Here is a 27,410-nt window from a genome sequence, read left to right as displayed (position 1 = left end):
ACCACAATGAGAAAGAAAAAGTAAGCTAGACAATTCTCAATAGTTTTGTATCTAATTTCCCGTTACCTGTAGTCTAATACCTTCACTTTTTTCATAAAGACAAGCTATGTTGGAAAACACCAAAAAACAAAAGACTGTACTTGATTCTAGGAACACTGTATGTATATCAGCATTATATCTAGAAATGTTTCTTAATTTTTTTTTTTTTGGTATTGGGGATTGAACTCAGGACCTTGCGCTTGTGAAGCAGACACGGTGCCACTGAGCTAAATCCTGGCCCTGTTTTTTAAATTTAAGATCAAGCTCAGATGAATGTGAAACATCAGTTCTAAAAAGCTCAAGACCCAAAAAAAGAATTACTGTACCTGCTCAGTATCAAACTCCCTTCTTGCCAACTTTCAACAACACTAGTATTTCTTGAACCTTAGTTATCAATCAAAAGCATCCATAAATACTTAAATTACCCAACACAATAAAAACTTTAAATTTTTTAAAAAGATGACCTTAAGAATATAAGAGTTCAAAAGAAAATATTTTCCTTCACAAGTTGGTTTTGGAAATACTTTCAAAATATTACGCACAAAATAAGGCATTTTTATTGTCCAGTTTTTAAAAACAGATGTTACCGAGTTCGATCCCTGGTACCAAAAAAAACAAAAAAACAAAAAAACAAAAAACAAAAAAACAGATGTTACCAACAATATAAAATTTACCTTAAAATGCATTTTACCAAATTTAACTTTCTACTTAATACTATATGCACTGAAAAACTACTGAACAGAGAAATGACATTTAACTTAGCTAAAACAAAAATAAATGAGAACAAAATTATGCCAAGGCCCCTGAGACCTAGATGAACTCACTAACAACGAAATCTCTCTTCATTTCGACCTATCCTGGCTTTTTGAAATCGTGAAGCCAGAAGTTTCCATCTGAACCTAATTCACTAACCAGCCAATTTTTTTCAACATAAACCAACACACAGCCACAAAATGAAGCGAAGGTGTTTTACCACAGGGTCAAACTAACAGAGCTCCAAGCAGGGAACAAGGAAGCACCGTTACCAATTTAAAACTAACTTGCACAAGCACTAGAAGTGATGTAAGAAATTCCTGTAAAATAATCATAGTAGCAGCTGACCCAGCAGCCTCTGCTATCCTAAAATCAAGCATTTAAATCTACTTTCTACCTTTGCCCCACAACCTTAGAGACAAGGTAGAAACCAAGAAATTACAAGTAAAATTTAAAAATGCATTATTTGGGCATATTTAAGGGAATTTATTGGGGTTTTTTTTTCAATATCTCCTCATCTAACTCCTTTTGACATGATAATAAAGGCCCACACCTATACTTTTTGTTAATAATTCAAAATTAACTAAGATTAGGAATCCTGTCATGATCATATTCTAATGGTAGGAGTCAGAAATGCTCTGAAAAAATTTCAGTGGACTGTAAATTAGAGGCTGGAAATGTGGCCATCTCCCACCTTAACTGCCTGGAGTTACCAGATCTATTCACTATTGCCTTTTAGTGCTCTTCGGAGGTCACAGACCCTGGAAAGAAAAGGCAAGAAAGAGAACCTGTGCCGAATGTATAGGGAACAGCAGTACTACAGTATGCACTTTCTAACAAAAGCAGAAAATTGAGTCAACTCCAAATTAACATTTTTAAAGTTACAAAACTGAAAAGTTAAATTGTCGTGGTAAATATTTGCTAATTTATTTTCTGGAATAAACATTTAGAAGGCATGGTAACAGCAGAGGAACAGCAGTTCATATTTAGTGAACTCCCCATTTCCTCTGAAGTGTAATTATATAAAATGTGTTTTTAATTACTTATGATGACTTACAACCTTATTTTGCCTTAAATATTTAAAAGTTGTCTCTCTTAAAATTAACAAATGCAATAGTCAACATATGCTTTCTTGAGTCATTCATCTTCCTCTGAAATTTCAAAAAGGAGCAATCCTCTATTACATCTTAATGGGTTCGGGTTTGTTAGGAAAACCTACAAGCGACAACTGGAAATAACAGAGTCAGCACCGGGGAATGGAACAGTGTGATCAAAAAGCTAGCTACTGTTCTGATGGAATAAAACACATTTAAAGGACTGTAAATTCACCATCAATGGCTTTTCCGGCAGGAAGACATTTCTAAAATTCCACATCCAGTTTATTTCATCATGACACAGAACAAAAATCTCCTGTCTACATAGCTATCACTTGCAAATATTTCATAAAATTGGAAATCCATCACAAGAATAAAAAGTAAGGATTATTCACTTTGTTCTACTTAAGAGATTAAAGTTTCATTTATTTTTGGAGAAAAATATTGATTAGGAAGCAAAAACAAAAACTTGTCCACTATTTCAAAGGCAAACTTTTTTGGGGGGAGGGTCATTTTTGTGAAAATGCTAAATTTCAAAGCACTAATACATATAAATTGTGAAACAGTACATAGTGCTAGTTTTTACACTGAAAAACAAAATATCCCACAATAGTTTCAAGTATTTTCTTTTAAACCCATCAAGGTAGCAAAAGTTCCTTCTGTGTTTTCAATTAAAAAAAGGTATTTATACCACTAATTTGGGCTGATATAAAATATTAAATTCATCTTAGCCTAAATGGATTACTTGGTAACATTCTTTTAAATGTTTCTGACCAATTAAGGAAATGAGACTATAAATGAGAAATATGATTTGAGTTGAAATTACCATTTCTTTTCTAAAATGTACTAATGAATAATTAATAACAAATGCAGTTCTTAGGCTTCCTTTACAACAATATTCTTAAGTAGAACTGAAAGCAATGTCTGCAGTAAATTCTGTCATCTACTTCATATGCACAGGTGGGTAAAGGAAGTAGTCACTCATGGGAACGCATTATGGAAATACACAGTCTAGTATATGGGGCATAAGATAGATCTGAAGTATGGGCTTTTAAAAAACCAGCATGGCAAACTTTAGATTAGGATTTACAACATTCACAAATTAATACCAAACCAAATCTCCACACAACTAGCTTAAAAAGTCAAAAGCATTAAAGAAAGTCTTTGTTCCTTTGATACTATCTTCTAACTTAACTGGATTCCAGCCTTCTCTTTTGTACATGGGATTTTATTGATCTCAAATACGTTCACACCCAGAAATTAGTCTCCAAAGATACCTCCCCGGATGGCCAGCCACACATCATATACATCTTTAAAAAGAACAAGAGCTGTGAAAGCATATCATTATTTGACCAGGCTCTCTTCTAGACAGATTTTCCCCTTAACTGGTTAAAAAAAAATACCTGATCTATTAATAATGTTTGGTAAATTCATAAACCTATGAAAGTGCAGATCTAACCCAAGACTTCTCTCCTCTGTAGCTCTTCATTCAGTAATTGAGCACCTAAATGACCGATTTTCATGTTACTTTCTGCACACCTGCCAGGTCACTGCCCTGATTGAGAAACTTCTCGTTGAAGCAATTAATTTTTAGTGCATCCTAACTGTGCCGGTTATTTGCATTCAATTTGAAATCTGTTACTTGTTAGATACTGTTCGGTTCTAGATCTTTCAGAGAATTGCGAGTTTATGGCGCAGAGAGGGGAGGAGGCACAGAGCCTCCCCTTTATTCGGAAATGAGGAGATGTGAAAGGTGGAAGGCAGGGCAAATAAATAAATAAATCGGGTTTGCCTCCGGAGCGTTTGCCGGCGGGTTCGAGCACCCTTTGTAATGCAGGCCTCCTGGGGCTATCGCCTGCACTAATTGCTCCAGGGCGCTTTCCAAGTTCAAAAGTTCACCTTTTACGACCTCACAAAAGCTCCTTACACGTTACCAATAAAAACATTCCGCGGCAAACAACGAGGGGGAAAATATCAAACAGATACAAATAAAACACCCGGCAGGGGGAGGAAAGGGGGGCAGCAAGCCGCAAGGAACCTGAGGACTTGGCCAGGATGGGGTGGGGGGCACAAGAAGGGTCTGGCCAGATGAGGAATTCCGAGCACCAGGAGTCTCGGATCGGGAAAGAGAAGAGGAGAACGAAGCTGGGCAAGTGCGGACCGGGGCTTGCCAGCAGGCGCCGGAGAAGAGGCAGGTGTCCCGAGCCCGACTCCGGCAGATCTGAGCTAGCAAAAAGTCGCCGCCTAGCAGAGCGCACCCAAGCTGGGGCAGTGGCAGGCAAGAGCGTGCGGGACAGCTAGGAAGCTGAGGCCCGGGCGGGAGCCGGCACCAAGAGGTCCGAAAGAGAAAACAGCCGAGGATACCAATGAACCAGGGGTCCGCGCGAAAGAACTAGGTAGTGACCGGGGGCAAGGGCAGGGCTGCGGAAAAGAAAAACGCTCCAGATAGGTAAGGGGTCCCAGGGTGTGGCGTCAGGTCGGCAGAGCCAGGAAAGACCCGCGTGGGGACCCCCGGGAGTGGTGGGGACCCCAGAGAAAGGTAAAAGCCCCCGCTGACGGGTCGCAACTGGGACGGAGGGGAGCGAGATCCGCCCGAGGGTACGGGGGGGGGGGTGGCGCGGAATTGGCGCAAGGGGACGGGGGTGGGGGGGAGGGGAAGCCTGTTCCTAGGGGACGGGGGGAGGGGGAAGTGAAGCTCCGGGCCAAGGGAACAAGGCAGGGGGAGGGTCCGCGCGGAGGGGGACAGAGAGGGCGGGGGCCGGCCCCCACGACTGAGATAGAGGAGTACACCAAGGTTCCGCGCTGAGGGACACCGGGGTGAAGGTCCATGCTCAGGGGCTGCCCAGAGCGAGAGTCGGCGGAGGGGAGGGGGCTTCCCGGTAGAGGGACAAGAGGCCGGTTCTCCCTCAGCCTGCGCTGTGCAGGCCCCTCACCCACCGTTGCGCGGCGGCGGAGGGAGCGTGGCAGGCGGCTCCAGGAACCCCGCCGAGCCTCCGCCGCCTCCCCCTCCGCTAGGCGGCCTTTCGTCCCGCTCCATGCCGCGGTGCTCAGGGCTTGTGCCGGGTTCGCTGCTCCGCCATGACCCGCGCCCTCGTCGTCGTCGTCGTCGGCCGGGGGGAGGGGGCTGTCAGGGGCCGGCGGGCTCCCGGCCGCGGCGCTCTCTGGGCCCCGAGCCGCCCGGCTCCGCGCCCCTGCGCGGCGCGCCCCCTCAGCACTGGCCAGCTCCCTCCCCTGACGTCAGGCGCCGCTGCTACGCACCGATCCGTGATGCATACTGGGAAGTGGAGTCCACCAGGCGAGGCCGGTCACGCTGGACCCTACCAACTGAAGGTGTGCGAGAAAGGATAAGTAATCCTTAGAAAGGAAAGCCAAGTTCTTTAGCTAATACGACCCTGAAAACACCTCCGACAAATACTGAATAAAAGAATACTTCAGGTACTTCACTTTATTTTGGCTATTCCGTGCCCCAAACTTCGTAGGACTGTTCTTATCCCCCCGCCCCAACAATAAGCCTTTCCAAAGAGGTGGGTCCAGAAGGAGCCCGGTGAGCACGTGCAGCGAAGCCCAGCCCTGTGGGCGGGGCCCAGAGGGGCGGGGCCTGGAGGTATTCACGAGGGCCTTCCTCTGCGGCCCCGGGACAAATTGGACCCGAGATTAAAGGACCGGAGTTTTAGAGGTGACTGCGTTCGTATGCAAATGGATCTATACAACTCTGCTTTCCGGGGTAGTGTTTAAAGCCTTTTACCTCCGAGTGGGCGGGAAAGACTAAAGTTGTTCTTCCTCCTCTTTCATTTCACCCCCTGCCCGTAGAACAGATGGACAAATCAAGCTCCAGGTCCTTGGTTAAAGAAACCTTGGTCACTCCAAGAGTCTTGAAATTCTCCTTTAAGAATCGTCCCTTACCCGGCCTTAGTCTCTTTCCCTTCTGCTCAGTTTCCCTACCTGTAATACGGGTTTGGATTAGGGACGAAATCCCCCAGGAAGATCCCAAACCCCTCACCCCTGCCTCATTTTCTCGAAGATTTTAGGGAACAGGATCCCGTATTTTACCCGCTGCTCCCAGCTGAGCCCACCTCCCGCGGCCAGCAGGTGGCGCGCGGCCCCGGCCTCCGGACCTGCTGGGGCGTCCAAATTGAGCTAACCCCCTGGGGAAGGACTAGCAGTGGCTGCTGCTTAGGGTCTAAGCCCTACCTGGCCTGCTTGAAGACAAAAGGCAACAACGGTGGTGTTTGCCCGCCTCCCTTCTGGATTGTGCCGCCACTTTCCCGCTGGCCGCTTATTCCTGCCTCGCCGATACTTTGGTTCCTCTGTGTGATACCTTAATGTTAGGTTTTTATCCTGGCTTTCGCATTCGTACCTCGTCTCACCCCTGGCATTTCTCACCACACTCCCTTCCTCACCTGCTACGCACAAGATTGCAGTGCTTTACTGCACTTGCGGGGTAGCTGTTCTTTACCAACGTTGGTTAACCTATGTTTTTCATCCTTAATCTGCCAGCCACTAAACATGAACCTGGGTGGTCTAAACCTCACACTCACTCACTGAGGGAGCCCCGATATTACCCCATAGTACATACCCTGATGAAGTCGCCCAGGAGTGATGGTGATCCCAACTCCAGTTGAATCCAGCTGGAATCCTGCTGACTTCACCTATCCCACTCCCAAACTTACTCATCTTTCTCGATCCCATTCAAATACTTCTTCAGGGGCACCTTCCTTAATATCCCCCACCACGGGACAAGTGGGTATCCTCAGTTCCCACGTGGCTCTGTGAGCGCCTTTCAGACCCTAAGACGGGATTTTTCAGTGACTGCCTCCTCGATGCCCTTTCTGAGCACTCCCAAGGGCAGGGAGCAGTGCCTCTGGAGCTGGCCCCTGGGAAGAGGACAGGAGAGCCCTTTGCACTGAGGAAAATGAGGGACAAAGGGGACAATCCTCTGGGCTACTCCCTGGGCTCTGGGTTCTGAAACATGTCAGGACCACGTGGCCTTCTTAGGGCAAGAATTTTCCTTTCTTATCACTGGCCTGGAAGTAGCAGTCCTTTTCCCTGACGCCAGACTGCCCTGCAGCCTTGGTGTTTGAGTGATGAATGGATTGCAAGCTGGCCCAGAGATGGGCAGACGAGTCCAGCCAAATGTTCAGCTTCTGGAAACAATTCCTCATCCTTCAGGGTCCAGCTGTGTGTCTCCTCTTGCCATAGCCTTCCCAGATCCTTGACTGCTCAGATCTCTTTATTCTCCCACACATCAAGCCCCAGCTGTGGACCACAGGGCCATTTCACAGTAGGCACACTCACCAAATCACTCCTGACTGAGTGAAAGAAGGGATCAAAACAGATCTGACTCTTCTACTTAGTAACTGTGTGGCCTTGGATGTGTTACTGCTAAGCCTCAATGTCCTGGTTTCTGGAGGTGGCAGTAATAATAGTTGCTACTTCACAGGAATATTAGAATTAAATGAGATGGTGCAGGGGTATAGCTTGGTGACAGCACTTACCTAGCATACATGAGGCCCCAGGCTCGACTGCCAGCACTGCAAACACCGAACAAGTCATGAATGACATGATGCATGCAAAGCAATTACTATAAGGTCCAGCTTAGTAAATGGAACCTGTTGCTACTATTACTTGGATGGACAGTGGTCCCAGGTCCCACATATCTCTCTTCTGAAGCTGCTTCTATGAAGAGTCAGGTACCACAGCTCTAAGAAAAGCAAGGAGAGCTCAGTGGTGCTCAGTGGTGCTGGCGGCTGCCTGGTAAGTGCAAGGTCATGAGTTCAATCCCCAGTACCAGAAAAAAAAAAAAAAAAAAGCTAGGATCTGAGTTCAATCCCCGGTACCAAAAAAAGAAAAAAAAACTAGGAGAACCCAGCCACTGTTCTAAGCATGTAGAGCCCATGAGACAGCACTGATTATGATTCCCTATGGGGCCTTTTCTCTGATTTCTCCTCATTTCTCCCTGAAATCCAGAGAAGTCAGTACTTTAGCCCTCATTTACAAATAAGACAGAAAAGCAGCACATGGAGCACCATATGCCTGTAATCCCAGCCCTCAAGAGGCTGAGGCAGGAGCATTGTTCTGACTTCAAGTCCAGCCTGTACTACATATGGAGACCCCTATCTCAACACCCCTCCCCCCAAAAGCAGATGGAAAAGATTTTCCCAGCACTTTACAGGATTCAGGACAGAAGAGCTGAAAAGGAAAGAATCTAAGGGTAAGAATGGATTTGAGGGACTGGTTGGGAGGTCAGAGGCAGAAACACCAGATAGGGCTACAGCTAAGATTAGGCAGGTATGGACCTCATCCAGGGCCCTTCCTTGGCAATGGAAGAGGCAGTCATATGCTAATCAAGTCAGTGGACCACAAACCCAGGTGATCCAACTTAGAGTCCCTTAGACAGAAGTCCTGGCTCTGTTGGGAGAGACACTTCACTGTGGCTGGGGGTGCTAATCAGGGGAGGCTTTCCTGGAAAAGGAGCAATAAAATAAGATGGGATGAACAAGTAGAAATGAGGCAGGCCACGTAGAGAGTTTCAGGTGCAACGTGTGTGAAGATCCCAAGGCCAAGTCATTGACCAACTAGGAAAATTCACCAGGTGTCCACTGAGAGGGAAGGGGCACAGGGGGAGACCCGCAGTCATGGGGAATGCTCTTCGTGCCTTGCCTAGACAGCTGGAACCTCTGTCTGGGGCATTTAAGTATGCTTTGTCTTTTTTTTTTTTTTTTTTTTTTGGTACCGGGGATCGAACTCTGGTCCTTGCACGTGCGCAGCAGGCGGCAGAACCACTGAGCTAAACCCCCGGTCCCATAAGTACGCTTTGTCTTTTTCAAATAGGACACAAGTTGCAAAATCCACAGAAGGCAAAAATCCACTCAGTGAAAATTCTCCTTACTCCAGTCCCTTTCAGAGCTGATCTAAGTGCATAACACAAAGTGTTTGTTTCTCCCGCTGGGCCTGGTCTGGGCGCCTCCCCATCTCTAGTTTTGAAAGAAGTTTCTTTGTCCTGAGCACCCACTCTGCTTTCTTTTTTTTTTTTTTTTTGGTACCAGGGATCGAACTCAGGACCTTGCGCTTGCAAGGCAGGCGCCCAAACCACTGAGCTAAATCCCCAGCCCCTCTGCTTTCTAAGTTAGCTGAAAGTTACCCATCACCAAACTTGTGCCAGGTCAGGGCTTCTCAAACCCTGAGTCCCAGAGGGTTTGTGAACAGCTGCAGGGCCCCACCCCCAGCGGTTTGCAGATCCAGTAGGTCCTCGGGTGGAGCCTGCCAATTTGCATTTCTAACAAGTTCCGGGACTGTGGGGCTCGCTGGCCAGGGGTCCACACCTGGAGAAGCCCCGAGCCAGCTGTTTGTGGGGAAGGACAAAGCGTGTCCCATGGTGGCCCATTTCCCTCCACAATGGCAGGCGCATGCCATGAGGTGACGGATTCAAAGAGAAAACAACTCAGAGGGACAGTTCTTGGGGGGAAGGTGCTGGAGAACAGAGGTAAGGGGGGTGGGAGCGTTGAGGGCACAGATAAATGTTCCTTTCTGTGTAGTCGCAGTGTACAAGTTTGGGTAAACATGCCAGTGGAGCTGTCTTGGTCCCCTAAATGACAATGTGGAGAAGGAAGGGGACCCAGGATTGCCCAGAGGAGGAAAGGCCAGTGAGAGACTGAGATAGAAGCCCCCTCTTCCCCACCTCCAGGAAATTCGAGGAAAAACCGGATAGCTAGGCATGGAGTTTCACTCCTGTAATCCCAGCACTCTGGGAGGTTGAGGCAGGAGGGATCCAAGTTGGAGCCTCCCCTGGGCAACTTGATGAGCTCTTGTCTCAAAAGAAGGAGGGCTGGGGTTCGATCCCCGGCACCAAAAAAAAATAAAATAAAAATAAGGAGTACTGGGTATGTAGCTAGCTAAGTGTGAAGGCCCTGGGTTCAATCTCAAGTACTGCGAAAATAAATATAAAAAGTTCTGAGCCACCCTTAAGGGAAGAGATGGTTATACAAGAAGGCCTGAGTCTGCCTTTGCCCTAGGAATTGTAGAGGTGCCTTCTAGGATTTCCGGGGTAGTGAGGTCTAAGGCCCCTGGAGCAAAGGAATGAACTAGGATCTATCCAGAGGCACTGGGCAGCTCTTTGGAATGAATGTGTTGCAGTCTAGGGAGCAGAGAAATCAAAAGACCAGGAGGAGAGGGTCCTGGGTTTTGGTTGGGAGGGGTCAGGGAGGGAGAGAGCAATGGAAGACTGGGGGCAGCTGGGGGGCTGAGCATTAAGAAGGCTGTGTGGGCAGGGTCCCAGGGGAAGAAGGAATGGCTCACCTGCTGAAAACCTCACTCATTTGAACTTTACAACTACTCCAGAAAGGCCACTTTTAGCCAGACGTGAACACGCCGGTAATCCCAGCACTCGGGAGGCTGAGGCAGGAGGATCGCTGCGAATTCGAAGCCATCCTGAGCTATGTTAGAGACTTCCTTAGGCCGGGTAGAGAATTTAGCTCAGTGGTTTCGCCACCTGTCTAGCAAGCTTAAGGTTCGGAGTTCGATCCCTGGTACCAAAAGAAAGAAAGAAAGAAAGAAACAGAGACGTCCTGTCTCAAAAAAAAAAAAAGGAGGTTAGGAGGTTACTATTTTCTCGATGGGCAAACTATGGCTCAAAGAGGCTAAGGGACACCCCCAAGAACACCTATCTCTTGTCACAGGCCCTCCTGGGTATGCACGGGGAGCCCGCTTCTCTCCTGCCGACCGGAACTTTGCAGGACCGACTCTGCGGCGCTGGCGGGGCGCCCGGGGCAGATCGGCGGGGCTGCGCGAGGGGGGGCGGGGCCGGTGCCCCAGCCCTGGCTCCGCCTCGGCGGACGGGCGGGGGGCGCGTGGGGCGGCAGAGCCGGCTGCGCTGGGATCTCGCAGTGCGGCCAGCGCTTCCCCGCGCCCGCTTTGCCCTCTGTGCCCGCCGCACCATGGCCACGCTCCAGCCCCGGCCCTCGCGGCTGGCCCTGCTCCTAATGCCGCTGCTCCTGCTGCTGCTGCTACGGGCCGACCCGGTGCGCGCCCACAGTGAGGTACGCGCGCTCGGTGCGAGGGGGGTCCGGCGCGAGGGGGCGCTGTGGCGGGGGAGCGGGGAGCCGAGGCCCCGGGCGAGGAGAGGTCCGACCTGGCGCCGAGCCCCGGAGCCGCAGGGGCTGGGACGGGGCGGGGGGGGGGGGGAGTGTGCGCGGCGGAGCGCTCCCGCGCTGGGGGCTTGAGCCCAGGACTGAGGAGGGGATTCCCGAGAACGCTGCGCAGGGACAGCCCGGGACCGGCTTGGAGTTTCCTTGGGGGGCTGACCGGGGGCTCCAGGTTTGCACAGGCCCTGGGCCACGCTGGGGGACGCGACTCCCTCTCCAGAGCACCCATCTGAGCTGACTGCTCACCTGGCCTCGATGCTCTTGCCAGGGATCAGTCAGGACGCGGCGGTGTCTCCAGTGTCCTTTGCTGTGACCAAGAGGATCCACACTGGTGCCAAGCAGACCCGAGTTTAAATCCCATATCCACCTCTCTGCTGGTGCCTTTACCTTTCTGAGCCTCTATTTCTTCACCTGTAAATCTGGAATGAAAAATAGTCCGTCCGTCCCCCCTCCAGCAACTGATGATCCGCAGGTTTAGCCAGGTGATGCCTGGAAAATTCTTAGCACCATACTTGGCCCCTAGCAGGTCCCCAGTAAACGTTAACTGTGATTATGGAATCTTATCCCAAGGATTCCCCGAAAAGGAGTGTGAGATCCAGAATGTAAAGGGAGCAAGTGGTTAGGGTCCATCATTCCAGGGGTGCCTGAAAGGTGTTCTAGAAATGACCTAATGACCATGGGCCAGCATGGTGGAGAATGCCTGACTCCAGCATGCTGATGCCTGCGGCAGGAGGATTTCGAGTTTGAGCTCAGCCCAGGCAACTTAGTGATTTACCCAGACTTTGTCTCAAAATAAATTTTAAAAGGGCTGGGGATGTAGCTCAGGGTGAAGGCTTTGGATCGATCCCTAGTACCAAAAAAGAATGGTGGGGGAGGCTGGAGGAGAATGAGGAGCAGGGTATGGAGGCAACAGTGGCTTCTCTTGATATCTTTCCCGCCCTTTTCCTGGTGGAAGGTGTGTCTGTCCTGCCTACGGGCAGGTAAAGGGCCAAAGCTGCTCTTTTGCTGTGTGAGATCACTGATTCTAGGCTTCAGTTCCCCCATCAAAAAAACCCAAAGTCCTCCCAGTTCCCTCTCCATACTCGGCCTTCAGGGCCCCTTGGGCTGGCTCAGGTAGGAGAACAAGTGAAGGGAAAACCGCAGCAAACCTGACCTGCACTTTGTCACCTCTCGCCTTCCGTCTCTGGCCAGGAGAGACATCTGGTGGGGCATCTTCAGAGCTGCACACAGGCTGCAGAGTTGAGGGGGAGGGCTTGCTTCCATCCAAAACAGAGCAAAGACAAAGAAAACCCAAAACCCTGTTTATGTAGTGAGTCAGCCAAACACTTGCTGGGTTGGGGGTGTGTGTACTTAGTTGTCCCAGGGCAAGCTGGGGCTGGCGGGGCAGGGGTGGGGAGCCGAGTCTCATCCTAGAGCAGTGTGGTGCAGCCCTTCCCGACACCTCCCGCCCCTGGCCACTCCAGCCAGCTGGGAAAAATAAAAATCAAGTGATGGGCGAACTTACTCTGCATTCCTTAGCCCAGCCAGACTCCTGCTAGCTCTGCCAGAGCTGTCTTCATGATGGCCTGCTCCCGCCCCTGTAGGGACCCCTCCTTTCTCCTTGAGCTGGTCCTACTTTCCGGGGTGGTAGGTGGGGGTCCTTGGAGGGCCAGCTTGCAGTTTGAACTGGATCCAGAGCCCTACAGGGTTAAGTTGGCCCCTCCTAGGCTTCCTGTTCTAGGGAGGCCCAGCGTCCCCTCCCGGGGTCCAGGGGCCACTCACCCAGAGCTTTGCTGGCCTCCTCTGCCAGCTCCTTGCTCAACATGTTTTAATTTCATGTTTAGATCGACCACTCTCCTAAACAGGATTTGAAGTTCCCATTGAAGGAAGTGCTTTGTCCCACCAGGGAGTAGGAAGGAGGCTCACAGCTTTGCTGGTGTTTCATTTCTTTTTTTTTTCATGATTTTTGAGCCAGCATCACTATGTAGTTCTAGGCAGGCCTTGAACTCACCGTGTAGGCCAGGCTGGCCTTGCACTCACTGTGATCCTCCTGTCTCAGTCTTCTGAGTGCCGGGATCACAGGTGTGCGTCACCATGCCCAGACTTCCTGGCTGTTCCTGAAAGGCTGCCCAGCTTCCAGGCTGGTTGGACAGACAGCTAACCACATGACACTCAGAGACCCCTAGGAACTACTGGAATGTGGCTGAGAATTCCCCATCTCTACCTCAGTTTCTCCGCCTTACTTGCTGCTTGCATCCAGGGGCAGGGTCTTTGGTCAGCCCTCCAATCAGAGGCCTGAAGACCAACAGAGAAGGCCAAGGCCTGTGGGACCCAAGGAGGGGCTGGGGCAGGAAGCTATGATGTCCTGGGTGGGTCAGATGTTCCAGGCAAGCAGGTCCCGGGGGCTTAGGTGTTGCTTCGTGTCCGCTCCCAGAGTTTCCGCCTGTGGGTGTAATTGGAAGCAGGCTCCTGAGTGGGGAGGGTGGTGTGAGGCTAAGCCCCACCTGCTCTCTCCAGGAAGGTCCTGTCCCAACACTGTGTGGCTGTGACACCAGAAAACAGCCCATGCCCAGCACATAGCTTTTGTCTCTTCCTCAACCCCGTTCCCAACATCCCGAGGCTTTACTGGAACAGACTTGAGCACTCCAGAAAGTCAGTCTGAGCCGGGTGTGGTGACACACACCTGTATTCCCAGCACTCGGGAGGCTGAGGCAGGAGGATTGCTGCAAGTTTGAGGCCAACCTGGACTACCTAGGGAGATGCTGTCTCAAAAACAAACAAAAAATGGGCCGGGGATTTAGCTCAGTGGTGCTGCCACCTGCCTCGAAAGCACAAGGTCCTGAGCTCGATCCCTGGTACCAAAAAAAAAAAAAAGACTCAGAAGAATGTGGGACTGATGAGTTGTCTGGGGTATGAAAAAGGCTCTGAGAAGGGGCTGGGGATTTAGCTCCATGGTTCTGGCGCCTGCCTCACAAGCCCAAGGTCCCGAGTTCAATCTCCAGTACCAAAAAAGAAAAAAAAACAAAAAAGGCTCAGATCCGGTTGGGTGGGAGGGTAGGTGGCACAGGTTTGGAAGATGTTGGAGAGATCTTAGTCCTGCAGTCCAGGGGCAGGTGTCCAGCAGAAGCTGGGCTCCAGGGGAGGCTGGGCTGCTTGAGAGTAGACAACAGCCCCACACTCAGCATGATGCCCTTTGAGCCTCTTTCGCCATGGCTAGACCGTTGCCCAGCTTGCACCCCATCCTGCCAGATTTCTTTTTCTCTCTTCAGGACAATCCCAGGTCCACTCTCACCATCACATTATGAGATCTCCTTGAAAATACCTAGGGACCTTTTCAAACACAAACCACACACACACACAGACACACACACACACACACACACACACACACACACACACACACACAGAGGCTTCTCCGCACTTTGGCAGCAGCTCGTGCTGAACAACGCTGCAGGGAGAGATGGGGCCCGAGGCAGGGACTTTCCTGCCTGGCAGCAACTCCAGCCCTCATGCCAGGGCAGGGAGGGCAGGTCCTCCCCCGCCCCCAGCCACCTGCTCTGCAGACCCATCTGTCCCAGCTCAGTGACAGGGAGAGGCCCTTGCCTAGTGAGTGGGTAGTCATGGGAGGAACAACATATCAACCAAGTTCTGGAAGCAGGCTGCACTGTGTGGCCCTGGGCAAGCCCCTTGTGTTCTCTGAGCCTCAGCTTCATCCTTTCTAAAAGGGGGTTATGCGCCATAGCACTCGGGAGGCTGAGGCAGGAGGCTCACCATGAGACCAGCCTGGGCTACATAGTGAGACTGTATCTCAAAAAACCAAACAAAACAGATAGAGTTGTGTTGAGAGGTAGAGAATGAGTAAGTCTGAGGCAGGGTTTTCAGCAGCGATTCGTACAGCGGGTACAGCTGACAGCAGTTACCCTGGGCCAGATCCCAGCCTGGCCTGCAGTGTGCATTGATTCTTTTCAGACTCAAGACAAGGAGGTGAAGAAGGGACTGTCATCCTCTCCACTTTGCCCAGGAGGGAGCTGAGGCTCCAAGCAGTCAAGCTGCCCATGTCCAGCCCCACAGGGGGGGCTCTGGGTAGCAGGGCTGGGACCAGGGAACCCCTCTACATCCAGGCCAGGTCAGGGCCTTGGCTGCCCCTGCAGGATGTGGCAGCTCATCGGAGGAGGGAAGGAATGTCGCAGCCTGATGTGGATTCTGCTGCTGGAGGGAGGGGTGCAGGGCCCGAGGAGCCCACAGGAACCACACCCACATCTACCTGTGGGCCTCCAGCCCCACCAGGGGAGTGCGTGTGGGTGGCCAGGGGTTCCCTTGGGAAAGCAGGGTCAGGGCACTTGCAGGTGCCTCAGGACACGCAGGTCCCCAGTGCTGGGAACACAGTGTGGGCCACCACACCCTGCCCTGGTCTCATCCTCCTGAACCAGTCACTTGATGCTCTCAGGATGCTGCAAGAATAGAAGGAAAAACAATCTCTACCAGCACACCCAGGTGGAGACACAGCCACCCCCTCTCGGCACCACTGAGAGTGATTAGAACAGTGCCAGTGGCCACCATGCATGTACTGCCAGCCTGGGCGAGCGTGGTGCCAGTCCTCCATCTCTCAGTCCTCGAACTGTCCTTTGTTGGGTGGACACCAGGGAGAAACTGAGGCATGGAGTGCCTAGGTAATCCACCTGAGAATGCACAGCTGTAGGTGGCCCCTGGCTGTGTTCCAGCCGCCACCCCAGCCTGAGGGAGGGCAGATGTCTCCTCCCTGGGGCCACGCGCTGACCCCCTTCCCCTGCCACCTGTCCACGAAGCAACCCCAGTGAGCTTCCCATGACACTGAGCTGACCTTCTTCTCCCTGCTCAAAGCAGCCCTTCTGCGACTCTCCAGTGCTTTCAGAAAAATGTGCAGGTCAGACATGGCAGGAGGATCTCCTTGAGTTCGAGGCCAGGCTGGACTACATAGCAAGGCCCTGCCTGTGATGCTCACAGAGATAGCGGCTACCCCTGGACACTGGGCTCGAGGCATTCCGGGATGGAGTGAAGGGGATGGGGACATCCTGTTATTTCATTGGACCCTCACTGGAGGAGGCTGGGATGGAGGATCATCTATTGTACCATTGTGAGACCGAGGCTCAGAGAGGCTTATAACTTGTTTAAGACTACACAGGAACTGGGGGAGAGGTCAGTAGGAGAAGTAGCACAGAGCAGTGATTGCAGTCCGGATCCAGAACTCCTACACTCAAACTGTGACCTTGAGAACTAAGTGACAGGATGGGATGAACCTCGGGAAGGTTAGGGGGACAAGGGCTTTGGGCTGAGTGCATTCTGCACGAAGTGGAATGAGCCCTCAGAGGGCAGGGCAGTAAGAAGAGCAGGGAGGGGAGACTGTCAGCTCAAGTAGGTGTTGAAAGCCATGGTAAGGACTTTGGAGGTAACAGACCTCTCATCCCACACACACAGGTGTTATTAAAGTGTACAGCGCATGTTTAACCTGGGATGTAGTAGATGCCCAGTTAAAAGTCTCCATTCATACCATATGTTTTATTGTGGAAAAATACACGTAACAGTTAAAATTATCATTTCTTGGCTTGTGGGTTTTTCTGTTTTTAGTTTTGGGTGTTTGTTTTTAGACAGGGTCTATGTAGTTCAGGCTGGCCTTGAATTGAATTTGCTGGGATCCTCCTGCCTCACCCTCTTGAGTGTTGGGATTACTGGTGTGGACCACCCTGTCGGGCTCCTTCTTATTTTTAAACGGCTACTATTTATCCCTAAGGCCACTTACCTCCTCCATCACCCCGCACACCCAGTCCCCCCCAGGCTGGAGCGAGCACCTCTTTTCACCGCAGCCCACCTGCCCGCAGGTGTTCGGCGACGCGGAGCAGGTGCGCATGACCTCGGAGGGCTCCGACTGCCGCTGCAAGTGCATCCTGCGGCCGCTGAGCAAGGACGCGTGCAACCGGGTGCGCGGCGGGCGCGCGCGGGCCGAGGACGCCTACGCCGTGGAGACGGTGAGCGCGGGCACCGACTGCCGCTGCTCCTGCACCGCGCCGCCCGCCTCGCTCAACCCCTGCGAGCGCGACTGGAAGATGGAGAAGCTCAGGAAGCAGGCGCCTGAGCTACTCAAGGTAGGTGGGGAGGCCCCCGTGCTGGCCCTGGGGACCGAGCTGGGTGTCGACACGGGGAGGCGGTGTCGGCTCTACCCATCGCACAGGCAGGGAAACAGGCTCACAGAGCAAGGAGAAGCCACTTCTTACCCAAGGTTGCAGCCAGCAAGTGGAGGCCGGGTTCCTGGCGCGCATCCCCCCCCCAAAAAAATCTCTCCTGGATTTTATCCAAACCAGTTCATCTGTCAGCACCTAGCTGTACTTCCAATTTTGTCCCCACCCCCTATCCTTCTCATCTTGCTGCTCTTCTCCTTTTAACCTCCTCCTCCTCGTCGTCCTCCTTCCTTTTTTGGTACCGGGGATCGAACTCGGGGTAGGCGGTGGGACCACTGAGCTGCATCCCCGGCTCTATCCTTCTTTTTTCCTCCTCCCCTCCCCTCTCCTCTCATGGGACCCAGCAGTGCTTCACCACTGAGCTACAGCCCCAGGGTCTCACTGAGTTGCCCAGGTTCCCCTCAAACTTGATATCCTCTTGCCTCAGCCTCTGGAGTAACTACCATTCCCAGACCCGGCCCTTTTATTATTTTTAGTGTAATACTAACATTCCCTGTGTTCAAGTACACTCTGGCGCCACGTGCTGTGCTGAACTCCTTTCCCACGTTGCTTCTCTGAATCCTTAAACCATTTTGTGACACTGGGGCTCTTCGGCCTCACTTCATAGCTGAAATGCTGCGGTTTAGAGAATTTAGGTAACTTGCCCAAACTCACCAAACGACAGCCAGCCTCGAGTCTGTACAAGTTGGACATCCCTAATCTGAAAATTGGAAACTTTTTAGGCAACAACATGACACCACAAGTGGAAAATTCCACACCCTAAACTTTGCCTCATACACAAAATTATTTAAAATATTGTATAAAATTACCTTCAGCTGTGAGCATGAAGCATAGATGAACTTTCTTGAGGGAGTACCAGGGATCAAACTCAGGACCTTGTGCTTTCGAGGCAGGCGGCGGAACCACTGAGCTACATCCCCAGCCCCTATATGAACTTCTTATTTACTTCAATCCCATTTCCAAGATATCTCATTATCTATGTGCAAATATTCCAAATCTGAAAAATTCCTAAATACTCAAGCACGTCTAATAACAGATACTAAGCTTTTTTGTTTGGGTTTGGGTTTGGGTTTGGGTTTGGGTTTTGTTTTGGGGGGGGTTTTTTGGTTTTTTGAGCCAGGGTCTCACTATGTGGCCCAAGCTGGCCTCAAATTCACCGAGATCCTCCTGCTTCAGCCTCCAGAGTGCTGAGATGACAAGTGTGTACCACCACACCTTAATACTCTACTTTTTGAGTGAATTTGAATCATCCACCCGAATAAGCAGATCACAAGAAGGTACCATTTGTGGGGACCACACCCCGGCCGAGTGCACCCCGGGAACCCATGTTCTTAGGTCTGTATGAGGCAGCACTAAGCATTTAAGGCCAGCCAGGGGCTTCTGTGCCGTTCAGACCATGCTGGCCCAGGCACAACAGGGCCTGGTGGAGCTAGAGTTGAAGGAGGCCCTGCTGTGTCCATAATATCTGTCTAAACCACTTGCTCATCTGTCTTCCTTCCTGGAAAAGACAAGATTGATTTTTTTTTTTTTTTCAGTACTGGGGATTGAACCTAGGACCTTTGCACTGAGTTGTTTTTTTGTTTTTTTTTAATTCTGAGACAAGTCTCACTAAATCCCTAAATTGCCAGGCTGAGCTCAAACTTGGCAGTCCTCCTGCCTCAGCCTCCCAGAGAGCTGGCACTACAGGCATGTGCCACCCCACCCAGCTCCAGTTGGTGTCTTTTGAGGGTTTTTTTTTATATATATAATTTCTCCCAACCGTGTTTATTTTGCTTGTTTGGTGTCAAACCCTGAAAAGTTTGAGATATTACCCTACTTGCAAGCTAACACATTAGCCTCTTTCATGGGTGATGGCAGAAGGCACAAGCCTCCTGGATCCAAGGCAGAGAACTTTATTTTATTTTTATTTTATTTTTTGTTTTGGTATCAGGGATTGAACTCGGGACCTTGTGCTTGTGAGGCAGGCAGCAGAACCACTGAGCTAAATCCCCAGCCTGAGAAGTTTAGTATTCACTGCAAATCTGGTTTTCTGTTGTTGTTTTGTTTTTTGAGACAGGGTCTCATTATGTAGTTCACGCTGGCCTTGAACTCACCATGTAGTCCAGGCTGGCCTCGAACTCCCACCAATTCTCCTGCCTCAGCCTTCCAAGTGCTGGGATTACAGACATGCACCACCACCTCACCCAGCCAAATCTGTTTCTTCACACTTGTTTTCTGAGCTCCGTTCCGATGGGGTGGTGAGTGAGGCCCAGGTAAGCACTGCATAAAAGTGCATGTGTTGCAGACAGGAAGGAGCCCTGGGCTTCAAGGGTCTGGATTTCTCAGTATTTCCAAGGCAGCTCTGAGACACGCAGGTGGCTCGGAACGAGAGTCAGTTCCCCATTCAAAAGAGCAGGGAGCAGGCTGGGGATTTAGCTCAGTGGTTCCGCTGCCTGCCTCAAAAGTGCAAGGACCCGAGTTCGATCCCCAGTACCAAAAAAAGAGTAGGAGGCCCCTGAATTGTCTCCCATCCTTCGGCAAAAGATACTTTCTTTAAATTTACCATTAGTTTTCTTTTTGTAACACCTGCATGGATGCCAACATTCACAAAACTGGAGGGGAACTGAGGGTTATGCCAAGTGGGCTCCTGACAGCCTGGAAATCCCAAACCACCCTGTCTCCCCAGGGTCTCCCTGGGCCCTTCCTGGCCAGCTCCAGGCACCCAGGCCACAGGCCGGTCTTCAGGGCCAGGGACAAACCCAGTATCTGCTCAAGTCACATCTTAGTAACTGAACGGCAAGGAGGCTTCAGAGGAGGACGCACCGAGCCCTTTTCATGAGCGCTGGCTGATTTGATCCTCACTATGACAACTAGGGAAGGAACTGGAGGCCCAGAAAGGGGTTGTGACTTGTCCAAGGTCACACAGCAGAAAACTGGCAGTACTGAGATTTGAACCCAGAATTCTCTGCTGCATCTGCTTGTCCACCAGAGGAGTCATAAGCAGCATGCCCATCACTTCTCCTCCTTTGCCTTCTGGACATGGCCTAGAAGTCGTGGTCCCACCCTGGAGGAGTCACCAGGCTTGGAGAGCATAGCTGCTGACTCCACTAATGGGTCAGGGGACGTTCTGGGGATTATGGGAGCCTCAGGATGGGTAAGGTCAGAGCTCGGCCATGAGGGACGTGTAGGAGTTCCTCAGGCAGAGAGGTAAAGGCGTCCTGGACCCAGGCTGGTGCCGTGGGCATAGTAGAGAATGCCTCCCTGCTGTGAAAGACCAGTTTTTTAAAAATTAAAATATCAGTCAAGGACCAATACTTTTGTAAAGTACTATACAAATGAATTATTAGGGGAAAACAAACTGAAACAAAAACAGACCTGCCACAATATCAGTCCAGTGTCGTCTTATACATAGAGCATTGCTCTGACAAGTGGCTATAAAACTTTCTAGCTGGGCATGGTGGTACACAAGAGTAATCCCAGCACCCTGGAAGGCTGAGGCAGGAGGATCACAGATTTAATAGCAGCCTGAGCAACTTAGCAACTTATCAAGACCCTGTGTCAGAAGAAAAAAATTTGGGGCCGGGGATTTAGCTCAGTGGTTTCACTGCCTGCTGCGCAAGCACAAGGACCCGAGTTTGATCCCTGGTACCAAAAAATATATATTTAAAGGGACTGGGGCAGCTGGGTGAGGTGGCACATGCTTGTAATCCCAGCACTTAAAAGGCTGAGGCAGGAGGATTGCTGTGAGTTGGAGGCCAGCCTGGGCTACATAATGACACTCTTTGTCTCAAAAAAAAAAAAGAGGGGTGGGGAGGGGGACTGGGGTATAGCTCAGGATGAAGGCTCTGGGTTCAACCCCTAGCACTGCAAATAATAATAATAGTAATACTACCAAAAAAGGTGGGCTAGGGGTATAGCTCAGTGGTAGAGCTCTTGCCTAGCATGCACTAGGCCTTGGAATTGATCCCCAGCAGAAAAGCTACTCCTGTGTTCTCATGTGATGAAAGTTTTTTTTCTGAAGACAAGGTCTCACTATGTAGCCCAGGCTGTCCTCCAACTCACAGCAATCCTCCTGCCTCAGCCTCCCGAGTGCTGGGATTACAGACGTGCACCACCATGCCCAGCTCAAAGCCTTGCAGGCAGCAGAACAAAGCAGGGAGCTTCCTGTGAGCCCCCGAAACAGTAGCCAGCATTGCTGGTGCTTGGAAGCCCTTTCTGTGTGCTCTTCAAGCTCAGCTCTGTCCTGCCGTTCCCATTCCTTCTCACAGTCCAGTTGCTCCATTTCACTGGCAAGGAAACTGTGGCCAGTTCTCAAACTGTGCTCCACAGAGCCCTAGGGTACCATGGAGCCTCTTGGGGCTTGGTGAGTTTATAGGGGAGCCAAGCAGACTCTGGCCCTGGCCCTGCTTCCATAGAGCCTTCCGCTTCCTTTTCTGTTTTGGAAACAGAGCAGGTTCCACTTGGAGAGAAGCTGCCAGGTTAGAGCAGCTCGGAAGTCCCTGGGACAGTGGGAGTAGAGTGGCTTGGGAGCAGCCACCCAGCCAGACAGGAGCAGGGCTGCAGACTCAGATGGGGCCACATGGATGGGGCCACAGGCGCCGCCTCCCCCAGAAGCCAGTGGGGCCAATTTCCTAACCGGCCTCTTGTGCCAAGGTTTCCTTGACATTGAGCTGGCATCCTGGCCATCTGGAGGGAGTGTCACATCCTGATGAGGTGTGACAGAGAGGGGAGGTGGCAGCTTCGGGGCAGAGCCCTGGACTGGACAGGAGGCTGGGCACTCGCTGTGGGCCTGCCGCTGACCCAGTGTGCAGCCTCCACCCTGCCTCTGTTTCCCCACTGGGACACAAGACAGGTACAGTGAGGTGGGACAGAAGAGGTCTGGGTTTACACTGATCTGACTCGGCTCCTGGCTTTGCTCCCTCGCAGTTGGGTGGCCCTGGCTACGTGTTTCACGTCTGTGTTGCACCTTCCCTGCTATAACATGAAGATCACAGCTTTGGCTGAGGTCAGGTCACTAGAAGTAGGCCCAGGAGCAAGTGGAGGATATACCAGGGCTCCCCAGAGAAACCTGAGGAAGCAAAGGGAGGAGGCCAGGAAGGGTGGAGCATCAGCCATCCCTGTCCCCTGGGAGCTGCAGAGTGGGGTGGCTGTCCCCACTGCCCAGAGAACTGGGCTTGTTTGTTTTGTTTTGTTGTGTTTTTTTTGGTACCAGGGATCAAACTCGGATCCTTGTGCTTGTGCAGCAGGTGGTGAAACCACTGAGCTAAATCCCCGGCCCTATTGTTTTGTTTTGTTTTGTTTTGTTTTTTGGTACCAGGGATTGAACTCGGGTCCTTGCGTTTGCGAGGCAGGCGGCAGAACCACTGAGCCAAATCCCCGGCCCTTGTTTTTTGTTTTTGAGGCAGGGTCTCACTATCTGCCTGGCCTTGAGTTCACTATGTAGCCCAGGCTGGCCTCGAACTCACAATGGTCCGCCTGCCTCAGCTTCCCAAGTGCTGGGATTAGAGGCACCACGCCAGCAGTTACATATTTCAGAATACCCAGTAGAATGGATTTTGAGTGTTCTAAACTCAAAGAAATTGTAACTGGTGATGGTGACAGCTATGTCCCTGATCTGATCATTACACGGTATGTACATTTATTAAAATGTAATATAAACCAGGGATTTAGCTCAGTGGTTCCACCTCCTGCCTTGAAAGTGCAAGGTCCCGAATTCAATCCCTGGTACCAAAAAAGAAAAAAAAGAAATATAATATGGTACCACATAAATACGTACAATGATTATATATCAATAAAAGATGAATTTTAGAGCTGGGTATGATAATGCACACCTGCAATCCCAGCACTCAGGATGCTAAGGCAAGATGATTGCTTCGAGTTCAACCCCAGCCTGAACTATACAACACAAGACCTCATCTCAAAAAAAAAAAAAATTTAAAAGGAAGCCTATAGGGGCCGGGGATTTAGCTCAGTGGTTCTGCCGCCTGCCTCGCAAGCACAAGGACCCGAGTTCGATCCCCAGTACCAAAAAAAAAAAAGGGGGCCTATGGGAGTCCGGATGTATCTCAGTGGCTGAGCACTAGCTTAGGCTGTGACTTGATTCTGCCCACAGCCCCCAAAACAAACAAGCAAACAAACAAATAGTCATGCAGAAGCCAGTGGTGGGCAGAGGAAGCAGGTAGAAGGGTCCCAGCAGATGGGAATGAGCCCCCAGTGCCCACTGCAGCCCATGTGGGGCTGTTACGAGGCCAAAGTGGCAGAACTTACTAAAGCCCTTATTGCAGCGCCTGGCACATGGTAAATGCTCGAAAGCTAGAACCTGCCACTTTCCTGGTGATTATGAGCAGGCTGGAGCTGGTGAGTGCCAAGGGCCCAAGCAGGCCCCTCTAGGGTCTGGGGTTCTAGATTTGGGGCTTCTTTTGCAGCCTCCGCTGCCCCAGCCATGTCCTGGCCTAAACTTCCTGTCCTGCAGCTGCAGTCCATGGTGGACCTCCTGGAAGGCGCCCTGTACAGCATGGACCTGATGAAAGTGCATGCGTACGTCCACAAGGTGGCCTCCCAGATGAGCACGCTAGAGGAGGTAAGGCAGGGCTCCCGCCAGGTCCCAGGGGCTGGGACAGTTCCAGCTTGACGCCGGTTGCTTTGGAATCGGGACTCTGGGAGGTGGGTAGGGGAAGGCAGGGCAGGCCTCAGGGTCTAGGCTTTGGGAGGGTTCTGATGGTATCCCAGGTCTGTGGGAAGCTGGACGGCTGGGTGGGGAGACTGAGGCACTTGCTAGTGTATGAATGGATGCAGAAGGGGCTGAACTTGCAGTTGTCCTCAGTAAGCCAAGATCAGTATCCACATACATGGCTCTGGGGCACCGTTCACAGAAGATACCTTGAGCCTATTGTGGTGGCGTATGTCTGTAATCCCAGCCCTCCAGAGGCCAAGGCAGGATCACTGTGAATTCAAGGCCAGCCAGGGCTACATAGTGAGACCCTGTCTCAAAAAACAAAACATGGGGGACAGGGATTTAGCTCAGGGGTTTCGCCGCCTGCCTTGCAAGCGCAAGGACCTGAGTTCGATCCCCAGTACCAAAAAAAAACCCAAAAACATGGGTCAGGGATTTAGCTCAGCGGTTCCACTGCCTGCCTCGAAAGCCCACGGTCCTGAGTTTGATGCCGGGTACAAAAAAAAAGGTGAAAATAAAAAACAAAATGAAAAAACAGAAGATACCATGCCAGTGGTGCCCCCAGCATTAGTGCAAGATGACAGGACTCCCCACGTTCACCAGGACAGCCTGACTTCAGGGAAGCAGAGGACAATGCTCAAGACAAATGTGCTATAGGGCTGGGCAAAGGCCCAGGACTGGCCCTGGGCACAGGGACAGAGTGGGTGAACTGCAGGTCCCCGCTGCAGGTTCAAGGCATGCGTCTCCACCCGTTTCCTGCTTCCGGCCTCTGCTGCACTGCTGGGGGCCTGGGGACCTGCAGCTGCCGGCCCCGGGCGTGGGGCTTCCTTTCCCAGCTTTTTTTACAGAGAGGGGGCACCTGGGAATCCTGTGCCCCAGGATGGAAGATTAATCTCTTCCTAATCCCCAAGCTGGGGTCACCACGGGCTCTAATTATTTGGCCAGCCTGGGCAAGGCTGCCAGTTGTGGGGTTTCTTCTGTGCACCCGTCTCCTGTGCAGTGGCGATGCCAGGCTGTCCTCCGCTCTTTCCTTCTTGTAATCTTGCGTCCTGCAGCTCTGGGCCAGGCAAGCTGGGAGGTGCATCTGCCAGGTGTGGGACACACCGGAAATGATTTCCACACACTGAGAAACCTTTTTCTGATTGTCTGCTTTTGCATGATCTGTTTTTGTTAACCTCGGCTTACTAAGCCACAGCCCCCTGGGGAAAGAGCTCCTGGTTAACCTGGGAGGAGGCTTGGGAACGGTCTCTCCAGAGGGGCTGCTGTCTTTTGCCAAAGGAACCCCCCACCCTGGGATCAGGCAGTGATTTAAGGTCCCAGCTTCCTTGCCCAAATTCTCATCTACCCATGGTTCTCAGCCAGGGGCGATGCTGCTGGACCCTCCAGCAGGCACTATCTGGAGACATCTTGGCTTGTGAAGACTCGGGCAGGGAAGCTGAGTCAGGAGAATCGCTGTGAGTTCAAAGGCAGCCTGAACTTCATAGTGAGATTCTGTCTCAAAAAAAAAAAAAAAAAGAGCCAGAGGGAATTGGGTGGGAACCAGTTCAGGTAGGGCAGGATCCCCCCACAACCAAACCCCAAGGAGTTCACTCTGTCCACATTGTGGTATTTATATATCACTTATAAAGTTAAAAAGTAATTTTAAAGTAGTAAAAGATTGGAAGTAAATTAAGTGACTGTCCACAAGGGAATGGTTAATTAAATTATAGCCTGCATGTACAATGGCATATGGTGTGGCCACTCAAAGGACTGGAAGAGCCAGGCATGGTGGCACGTGCCTGTAATCCCATTACTTTGGGAGGCTGAGGCAGGAGGATCACAAGTTAGAGCCCAGCGTAGATAATTTAGTAAGAGGCTGTCTCAAAATTAAAAATAAAAAGTTGGGGGGGGGGTTGGGAGACAGCTCAGTACAAGGCCCCTGGTTCAAGGCCTAGTACCACAAAAAATAAAAATAAGGGAATACTGGGAAACACAGTTTAGACTGGTGTGGAACAGCTCCTAAAATGGGCTAAGTAAAAAAGCAAAGATTTGAAAAGCTCCATCTATAAGATCCTTTCAAAGGATATCCAAGAAACTCAAAACACCTGTCAGCACTGGGATGTAAACAACGCAAAAAAACAACATAATTTCTTAGATTCCTTCCCTCGTTAGATTAAAAATTCAACCTGTAATCCCAGCACTCAGGAGGCTGAGGCAGGAGGATTGCCATGAGTTCAAGGCCAGCCTGAACTACAGAGCGAGACCCTGTTTCAAGAAAAATTGACAATTACAGGGTCTCATGGCACATGCTTTGTTCCAGCCATGCTCACTGGGGTCACCCCAGCCCACGCCCCACATCCCCGCTCAGGACACAGGCATCGAGGCCTGATGGCCAACCCAGGGTGTCCCTGGATCCCGAGGAAGCAGAGCAAGGACCCACCTGGAATCTCACCCTACAGAGCGTCAAGGCCAACCTGAGCCGGGAGAACGAGGTGGTGAGGGAAAGCATGCGCCACCTCAGTGAGCAGCTCAGGAGCTACGAGAACCACTCGGCTGCAGTGCTGAGCCTGCAGAAGGAGCTGTCCAGCCTGGGCCTGCAGCTGCTGCAGAGGGACGCAGCCCCTGCCCCTGCCACCCCGGCTACTGGCCCGGGCAGCAGGGCTCAGGTGAGATCCTGGCTCTGATCATGGAGGGAGGTGCCTGGGCTTGGGGACACAGGGTGCCAAGGACTCAGCCTTGGGACACTGTCGGTGTTTTGGAGGCTGGAGGACAGAGCCACGGCGGGCAAGGTGGGGACGGGACTTGTTGTTCCAGGTCTCTGGCTGGTAGAGACAGAACTATGGAGACCACCGACCCGCCTGGCCTTGGGAAACAGGGCAAAGCCCCTGCTGTGGCCGGGCCCCCTGGCTGGCTCACACCTGCTTGGGGCCTCTGCAGACTCACAATCCATCCATCCTCCCAGGGTAGGGGGATCCTGCAGCAAAGGCCCCAACAGGACACCTCCAAGCTCGGAGCTCGAAGGGGCAGAGCCCGTGAGAGGTGGCCTGACTGCAGACTTGGGGAAGGCCCCCCCTGTGGCAGACACATTGTAAACACAGCCTGGGCCTGGCAATCGGTGGGAAATAGGAGCCGCCTTTGGGTGGACAAATTGCACAAAGGCTCCTTCCTCAGAGGACCATGTGGCTTGGGGTGTGGCTTGGCAAATTGAGTGCAAAGCAGGTTTCAAGCCCGTTCGGGCCCTCCGAGGACAGGACACGGCCTGCTGGCCTTGTGTTTTGGTGGGTGGTGGAAGGAGGGAGGTGGCATTTGTGGGTTTCCCAATGGCAGGCTTATCCATTACCTCCACAGCCCCCTGTGGGAGGGCTGGCCCTGCCCACTTGGCAGACAGGGAGCTATGGGCCAGGTTGCAGAGCCAGCCCTTCCTCCCTGCCGCCTCCTGTGCCAGCACCTCGATGTGGCCACCAGGATGCTGGGAAATCACAGAGGAAGCCTGTGCCCTGGCCCGAGCTGGCTTTCTGCTCATTCCAGTGCCAAACGTGCAGGCGAAAATGCATCCCACCTT

The 27,410-nt window shown here is 51.6% G+C and overlaps 2 protein-coding genes across 15 annotated transcripts in view; one reads left to right on the top strand and one right to left on the bottom strand.

Moving 5' to 3' along the window:
- Nr6a1 (nuclear receptor subfamily 6 group A member 1) overlaps positions 1–27,410 on the bottom strand; it is a 226,261-nt gene that overhangs the window by 198,166 nt on the left and 685 nt on the right. The window contains exons 1-5 of one of the 13 annotated variants that reach the window (XM_087182765.1): positions 12,180–13,659; positions 11,273–11,445; positions 6,078–10,408; positions 5,632–5,724; positions 4,824–5,210 (exon numbers count right to left, since the gene is read on the bottom strand). In XM_087182765.1, coding sequence (XP_087038891.1) covers positions 4,824–4,923 — 100 coding nt within the window. In that variant the 5' untranslated portion in view covers positions 4,924–5,210; positions 5,632–5,724; positions 6,078–10,408; positions 11,273–11,445; positions 12,180–13,659. Of the gene's footprint in view, positions 1–4,823; positions 10,409–11,272; positions 11,446–12,179; positions 13,668–27,410 lie in introns of those variants that run through there. The other 12 variants (XM_087182761.1, XM_087182762.1, XM_087182767.1 and 9 more) reach the window with 12 other exon arrangements.
- Olfml2a (olfactomedin like 2A) overlaps positions 10,696–27,410 on the top strand; it is a 29,130-nt gene continuing 12,415 nt past the window's right edge. Inside the window, exons 1-4 of one of the 2 annotated variants that reach the window (XM_013073678.3) lie at positions 10,696–10,921; positions 16,861–17,124; positions 23,669–23,776; positions 26,308–26,514. In XM_013073678.3, coding sequence (XP_012929132.2) covers positions 10,820–10,921; positions 16,861–17,124; positions 23,669–23,776; positions 26,308–26,514 — 681 coding nt within the window. In that variant the 5' untranslated portion in view covers positions 10,696–10,819. The remainder of the gene's footprint in view (positions 10,922–16,860; positions 17,125–23,668; positions 23,777–26,307; positions 26,515–27,410) is intronic. The other variant, XM_087182758.1, reaches the window with a different exon arrangement.

Source organism: Heterocephalus glaber, unplaced genomic scaffold (genome assembly GCF_053883595.1).
Source record: "Heterocephalus glaber isolate CG9 unplaced genomic scaffold, H.glaber_assembly_v1.0 deba00001479, whole genome shotgun sequence".
Lineage (NCBI taxonomy): Eukaryota > Metazoa > Chordata > Mammalia > Rodentia > Bathyergidae > Heterocephalus > Heterocephalus glaber.
The sequence above is the reverse complement of the archived record's forward strand: the minus strand, read 5'-3'. Positions and strand labels throughout refer to the sequence as shown.